The 8,311-nt window shown below is 33.5% G+C and overlaps 1 protein-coding gene across 1 annotated transcript; it reads right to left on the reverse strand.

The window, feature by feature from the left end:
• Positions 1 to 1,799: 1,799 nt before the first annotated feature.
• Positions 1,800 to 6,835, reverse strand: LOC139855245 (probable disease resistance protein At4g27220). Its single transcript, XM_071844483.1, has 4 exons — positions 4,172 to 6,835; positions 3,493 to 4,017; positions 2,121 to 2,252; positions 1,800 to 2,039 (listed from the first exon to the last, which is right to left on the reverse strand). Exons 1-4 carry the CDS (start codon positions 6,833 to 6,835, stop codon positions 1,800 to 1,802), a joined length of 3,561 nt encoding a protein of 1,186 aa, XP_071700584.1.
• Positions 6,836 to 8,311: the final 1,476 nt, after the last annotated feature.

Genomic DNA, 8,311 nt, shown 5'->3' on the forward strand with positions numbered 1-8,311 from the left:
AAATGAGTCAAATTTAGTTGTTGGAATTGGTATTTTGTGGCCGATTCTTTTGGAGTTAAATGTGGCAAGTGGGAAAATGGAATAGAGTACTAGTAGGTTAAAGAGTAGGAGTTACGTCCTATTTTTGTGCAAGTCATTGGCTATATAAAGCTAGTACTTGTGATGAATAAAAGTGCAGCCTTTTGTTTTTACTCTCTTTATTTTCATATCGGAATACATACGCAAGCCTTGTGCTTTTCCTGTTAAATTCACATTTGCATTTTAAATCAAAAGGTAAACCAACAAGTTTTTCAGAAAAAAAAAATCCACATTAGCCATCAAACCGGTGTTTAGAACACCGATTTGATCAAACCGGCATTTCAAACGCCGATTTAATAGTGACGTTGGTAACCGGCATTTAGAAGGCCGGTTATACTAGTTTTACAAAAAAAATTTTTTTTGAAAATACGGTGTCTGTAAATCAATTCAAAATATATACCCCCGGCAAAAAAAAATCCGAACTCTAGACCTCTTCAATGAAGTAAATTGAACATTTAGGATTTTATAATGATCAATTTTTAATATATTGACGATTAATGAATGTTAAGGGCAATACATATTTTTTAATGATAAAACTCCAAAAAAAATAAAAAAAAATACTATATATATCTAACTTTTTATAACATCAAACACACACACACACACCCATTTTATTCACGATAGAACTCGAATTCACAACCTCAAAATTAATGAGTTACCTTGATACCGCCATGAGCCATTTGTTAATATATATTTAGCTTAATAATGGCATATACGACGCCTTAAATTAAGTTGGGCAAATATGAAATTTTCCCAATTTGTATAAACTAGTGGAGGAGCCCTCGCTCCGCGTCGGGACTCCGTTTCGAATATAATTTGTTGTGTTTGGTTCGTAAAATTATTTCGTGTTTAATGGTTATGTCGGTTAAACCTATCCCAAGTCGTACGAAAATTTAAAGGTGGTTAAAAATTTAGGTGGATTTGTTGTGGAGTTTTATGGAAAATAAAGAAGTTACGATTTGGCCCTTGAACTTTAACTTTAGACCCCTATGGAGTTTACATTTTTTACCCTAGAAATTTACATTTGACGCCCTAAAGTTTATAATGGTTCTCAATGTTTAGTGTGGTGTCATTGTGGATACAACCTTTTTGCACGACGTATAAATGATTAAAACATGGGGAAGAACTATTCATAAAGTCTCTGCCTTTTAGAGATGTAGAGATTAATATATATATATATATAATGAGTTACGTAGTTAATTTATAATAAGAAAAAAGTTAAACAATAATAAAGTGAAAAATTATGTGGTTGATTTAATAATAGTTGTTAGTTAGTAAAAATTATGGGATCGATTTATAATGAATGAGAAGTGTAATGGGTAAAGTATAAAATGTTAAAACTATGTGGTAAATCTGTAAAAGATATAAAGTTAATTGTTATAAAGGCCGAGGTTAAATTGTGAAAATGTTAAAAGTTTGAGGGGTGTTTGTGAAACTATTGGGGGCTACTATTCATTTTCCCTCTATCATTTAGATATATAGAGTAATGTAACAAATAGACAGTCATGGTTTTGACAATTACTTACTACATTAATATAATTAAGGGTTTTGTAAGATATATTAATATTTATATATATAGTAACAGAACACGTACCTTGAGGTGATTTTGAATGCAATTAGTTGTACACTTGGAAACGCCACCACCAACTTGCTTGAGAATTGGTAGGTACTGAAGATTGAGTAAATCGAGATGAGGGAACAAAGTTGTGGTTGTGAGGGTATTAGTAGTAGATGTAGTCATCTTTATCATCATCTTTATCATCATCTCTGTTTGAAACAACTTCTTCCATACCTTCACATTTACTAATTTCGATTTCCTTTAGGTTGGAAAGCAGTGTCGCCATGAGAGGTGAAAACAAGTACTTGATACTCTTACACGTGCTTAAATATATGGTTGTGATGTTATGGAATAAGGATATTGGGTGTTGATTTTGACAAACAAAAAATTCATTCCAATTACACTTCCACAAATGAGTCATGTGATCCATAAAACGAAAAATTAATTCGCAAGGTCGTAGTTGATTGGGGTTATTAGTTGTTACCAAGTCTCTACTACTACTTTGAGTACTCTTCATGTCAAACACCACCTCCACATAATAACTATTGAATTCAATATCAGGAAGCTGACGAAAAGTGTGTAAGAGAGATGATGGGATCGCAACCACAGGAATAATCTGCGTAAAAAGTGTGTAAGAGAGATGAGGTTCTTAGCACATAAACCAAATTACAAAGCAGATTGTGTAATTATTATCATATATTTCGAATAGTGTTAATTAGGCTTACAATTAAATTTTAAAAGATTACACACGTCCATGTGGTTGGTCTGTAATTAGACTATTTGTAGTAGTTGGGGGCATGAGTTGGTAGTGTGAGTTGCTTTTAAACTTTTTTGATGACTTAAACGTGTGAGTTTTTTGTGTGAAGTAGTGGTGGTGTGAGATTTTGGTGTGGGTTAAGAATATTGTGATGATGTGTTAAAATATAATTGGGTTAAGTATTAAAAAGAGATAAAAATAATATTTTTAAAATAATAAAAAAATAAAAAAAAAAAAAACAACGGGTGTTGCTTGTAGCGTTGAATGGCAACGTGCAGCTCCAAAATTTGCACAACCCACACATGGATACGGCCCATGGGGGCGTTGGATGCTTGCCAAGTAGGACGGCAATGCCGTTGCCCACATCTGATACAACTTGTCTTACTAGTTGGGTTTGGTTGCTCCGTAATTACTAGTTGGGTCCTGAATGTGGATTGGTTTGCAAATATTACGTGGATCGTCCCTGGTGTAACAAAAATTGAAATTAATGTAATTCTTTCAGAGTTAAAAAAAGGTAAGGGTCTTTTTCTGTTTGGGATACTTGAGAGGGCGGGTAATCCGACCACATACTCTAATGTACGCATTCCAGCAGGAGTACTCTCTCGCTGTTCCCAACCCTTCCCTGACCACCACAAAATATTCGTCCTAGACAAAATTCATACCTTGAGACCTCTTGCAATGTCAAAACTACTTTATTTAGTAAATACTTTTTTCGTTTAGTTAGTGAATTTGTTTGGATTAAGGCACTTATCAAAACTAAAATAAATTCAATATTATTAAAAAGGATTATTAAGTAAATTTAAAGTTAAAGGAAAAATTTATACACAGAGAGAAAATATCTCTAATATTCTCAGGAAAAGTGTAGTAATTTTAATTCGTTAAATAGAAAAATATACTCTCCTAACCGTGCGGGAAATTTTCCCATCACACGGCTCATCTACTTGATTTTCCGGGGGAACCGTATGTCTGAACATACCTAGAAAAAGAGGTAAGGTCTCGCTATATAGAACAGAAATTGAAAATCAATTAAGGAAAAGTGTTGTAGTTAATTGGTCTCGAAATTTAGAGGAAAAACTAATAGATAATATGACAGCCATACCTTTTTTATTCTAAATCTGTTATCTGCAATTTTGATGTTTTTAAGTGCTCCCATATCAAAATAAATGGTGGTAGGTGTGAGTATACTTCTAAACTTACCGCATTCTTTAATTACTAATGATTCTACACTTTGAAAATCACGGATGATGATACCAGAGTTATTATCATCTCCTTTTATCCTCCATATCTCTCTTAAGTTCTCTAAACCATCAACTTCAATACTTCTTAAGCAGCAGCTGCTGCTGCCGCTGCTGCCACTGACACATCCTTGTAGGTCTATGTTGAATAACATTTCAATGGAACCACATCTTTTAACTTCAAGAGTTTCTAAATGAGTCAGTAATCGCATTGAATTCCTTGGAAAAAGATTCACCATTCTATAACAGTCTCTCACTTCAATCAGTCTCAACGTGGAAACATTGTGAAATTCCTCTAATCTACTACTACTAGTAGTAGTATCACACCACATCTCCTTCAACTTCCTCATTTTTTCAATTCTCAATATCTCCAACTTCGGAATCAGAACCTACACAATAATTAACCCTTGTAATATCAATAAATAGATTTTGATACTACTCCATCTATAAAGACGAGTTGGATTTTGCTAATTGAAATTATGTGTAACTTCTACTATTTAATATTTAATATTAAACCCAAAAATAATATAATAATGTATTTACCTCCGTGTTCAATAGTAGTTGCGTTGTCGAAGATATTTCACTATTTTCAGAAAAGATCCAACTCACATTCGGAAGGTTATCCAGACTCAACTCCATAAGTTGTGGTAAATCTATGACTTGGTCACCATCACACAATCTTACAAACTCTGGCAATTTCTCCAATTCCAAATACTTTAGCTTATGAAATTTAATCACCTTAGCTCCATTTCTCTCACCTTGTACCAGTGATTCAAGAAGAGGACACTCTAATACTATGAGCCTCTCAAGTTTTGTCAGACTACTTACCACATTAACTGTGAAGATGCATGTCAAGTCAGCACATTCATAAACTTTAAGGACCTTCAAATTGCAAAAGGAATATTCAGAAGGATGGTTCGAAATATCTTCAAGAGAACTCATTCCATTCCCACTTAATTCAAGTTCTTCTGTTTTCTCAAACAGCTCATTGATTTTGCATTCTAAAATCTCTTCCTTGCTAGCGACAAGTTTTAACGTATTTTCAGATGTGTACGCTCCCAATTCAACACCCATAGATATCCTAAACCTTTCAAGTTTCTTAAACGACACATTCTTCGGCTGGAGAATATTTTCGAAGAATTCAACTTCTAATGCAATGAGTTTACTTGAAACCATCTTGAGCCCTTCACAACTATCTTCTGTGAACCTAATAGGTTTCCCAAATTCAGCTCTCATATAGAGCTCTAAAAGTTTGTCTAAACTTTGTAAGACACCATCATCAACACAAAGGTCAACACATTCGGTTAAATCGAGTAACTCCAACTTTTTTAGCTTCCCTATGGCAGATGGTAGATTCGAGACGCCACAAAAAGCCAAACTGAGTACTTTCAAATTAATAAGATCTCCAAGGAAAGAGATATCACCCAACGATTTGCATGCATCAAGACATAGTGTTCGAAGGGTTGTTAAGTGTTGCGGAAGCAACGGTTTATCAATACCCTCATAAGCCACCACTTCAAGGTTCTTCATTCTTGTATAAAAATCTTTTGGAAACTTGGTAAGCTTGTCCCCGTCCATTAGGTAGAGAAGTGCAAGGTTTGGGTGATTAAAATCTTTAGGAAGCTCAACCATACCTCCACACATTAATAATATTCTTTCGTACGAATATTTTTCAAGTAGAACTGAGATATCACCGCTGTAAACAAGCGAAGCTTGCTTAACATTTGCAAAATTGCTTAAAACAAAATCACGTGCAAGATCATGAATCTCGACATATCCTTCGTAATCACATTCAATCAACAAGTTTGAACGTATGAGGTTTTTAACACTAGCCTTCACTCGTATTCTTGCTGTTGATATATTGTAGGAATTCTTAAACAACTTCAACCCCAATCCAAACCTCGTCAAGTCCTCTATAGGAATATAATGGTCATCTGGGAACAAGCCACTAAGAAGAAAAATTGCTTTCGCATCATCGTCATCTTTGAGATAGTCGTAGCTAATTTTAAAAATATCATCAAGGAGAAGAACGTTATTTCTATCGTTTTGGATACGAACAAGTGCATCGTTCCATGTGTCCTTGTCTTTATTAACTCCAAGAGTAGAGGCTATGGTTTTTATAGCCATGGGCAAACCACCACATTTCTTTACAATATCTTCTCCAATCCTAATGAGGTCGTGATCATCATCTGAAACTTTTCCTGCAATTTCCCAAAATAGTTTTTTCGCTTCTAGTTCTTCTAATGCAACCATTCTGATAATACTTCTAGGTTCGACTCCCATTTGAGCGCAAACTCTTTCATCACGTGATGTGAGTAACAATTTGAAACCTTCTGGCAAAGGAATCGTTAACCCGATATCTTTGAGGTCCAGCACCTCCCAAAGATCATCTAATATAACCAACATCTTCATTTTACCATCTTCTTTTTTACCATCTTTCGATATCCCTTCAAACCTTTTACGAAGACGCTCAGCCCTATTATCTTCGTCAGTTTCAGTTACAGATCGACCGATGTTCTCTGCTACAGCGTCTTGTATCATCATTTTGCTTTTGCTTTTCCCAATAACCACCTTCACAATGAAATCAAACATCTTCCTACCCTCCGCAACCTTTTTTAGGTGTTCCATCATCGTGCTCTTCCCCACACCACCCATCCCACACAGAGCCATCATTTGGCACTTATTATTTGGTTCAAGTGCTTTCAATGCATCATCGAACATCAACTCTCTACTGGACTTGATTACATTTTGGGTATCAATATCACCAGCAACTGGTTCAGATGTGGAAGGCCTTGTAGAGCGAACCCTACCAAGAATCCGTGGTTCATTACTCCATATGATTTCACCTTTTTGTTTCTTGAGATCTTCAATATCCTTGAGGATATCAGATGATCGTTTACCTGCGTCGTATCTTGCCTTCATGTTGAAGCATCCAATTCCACCTGTTGGAATACTACCAACTTCTTCAGATATTTTTTCGACTTTTGTCAACCAAACTGGTACATAATCAGGTACCTCAAGATCATTTGCAACATTCGTCTCCTTCTTCGTCTTCATATCACGTGCCATGGCATTCAATTCCTCCATATTTGTATGCATTTCATTAATATTGTTTGTGGACGAAAGCAGGTAACCCACGTGTCGCTTAATGACTTCCATTATAGATTCAACAACCGGTGTGACAACTGGAGCAACAAGCTGATCCATTTTCCAAATCTATTGTATCTGTAATTTTATACAAACAATAGAGTAAAAGTATTTCATATCAAAAATGAGTGGATAGTGACATAGATACCAATAATATTCACTAATCACCATTAAAACAATAACTCGTGTACTACTTAGAATTCTAGGATTGAGTGAAAATTTTAGCCATGGTTATAGTCAGGCTCGACCCGGCCAGGCCCAGCCTATAGGTTACATGGGTGATAGCCCAGGCAACAAGAAGGTACGGGTCAACAAAAAGTAAGCCTAATTAATACGAGTATTAGAGTATCTATTTAACCCAATTTAAAATCTATCTATACATGGGCAATGGCGTAAGTTACAATATCATAATGTGTTGATTCAATGATTAAGCCTAATATGTATTGGGTATATTGGTAAATCTAAACAAAAAACTAAAAAAAAAAAAAAAAAAATACTAAATCTACCAAAAATAAAGAATGGTTAAAATTTCAAAATTCAGCTTTTTATTAATTTTTATATATGTCATTTAAATTTAAAATATCATTAAAAAAACGAGAATAAATGAAAAACAAGAATCTTGACAAGGAAAAACACAAATATTTTTATCATAGTGCAATTATTATCTAATTATGACCTATAAATGATACGTTTTGGTCCAAAGAAGTCAAAGTTTGGACCATATAAGCCTTAAATTTTTGGGTAAAGTTATATGCACCCACAATTTAGTTAGAAAGACCCATTAGTCAAAATATAAAAATAATCATTATTTTTTTATTATATTATTATGTAATCATCATGTCTTTTACCTTTTTGATTATATTTAATTATTATTATTATTATTATAATAATAATAATTAAATATAACTAAAATGATAAAAGACATGATGATTACATAATAATATAATAAAAAAATAATGATTATTTTTATTTTTTTTGACTTTAATGGTTCTAAATTGTGGGTGCATATAACTTTACCCCTTGTATTTCGTGTAAATAGTTGACTTGAGGGTCGATTTAAAATCACCCAAATTTTTTCATGTTTTATTTTTATCATTGCGTAATTATTATCTAATTATGACCGGTAAATTATAGGTTTTAGTTCAAAGAACTTAAAATTTGGTCTATATACATAAAGTTTTTTAAATCGACCCTCAAGTCAACTATTTACACGAAATACAACATAAAAGTTGTTGACCAGTAGGACCCACTGAAAAGGATATGCCAAGTTTTGCTTTTGTCTGCCATTATTACTAGGGATTATAATCTTGTGGGTCCTCTCACTTTTGTGTCCCTTTCTTTGATATTTTTACAGTTAATTTTGTACTCTGTATTTACTCGGGAGTATTTTATTTTATAAATATTTTATACAGATATATTTAATTATTCTTAAATTATACTACCTCCGTCTCAAATCTATTGTCTAGTATTTCATTTTGGGATGTTCCAAATTAATTGTCCAGATTCTTTTTCAACCAATCAAAAGAGGTTAATTTG

The sequence above is a fragment of the Rutidosis leptorrhynchoides genome, chromosome 6 (genome assembly GCF_046630445.1).
Source record: "Rutidosis leptorrhynchoides isolate AG116_Rl617_1_P2 chromosome 6, CSIRO_AGI_Rlap_v1, whole genome shotgun sequence".
Lineage (NCBI taxonomy): Eukaryota > Viridiplantae > Streptophyta > Magnoliopsida > Asterales > Asteraceae > Rutidosis > Rutidosis leptorrhynchoides.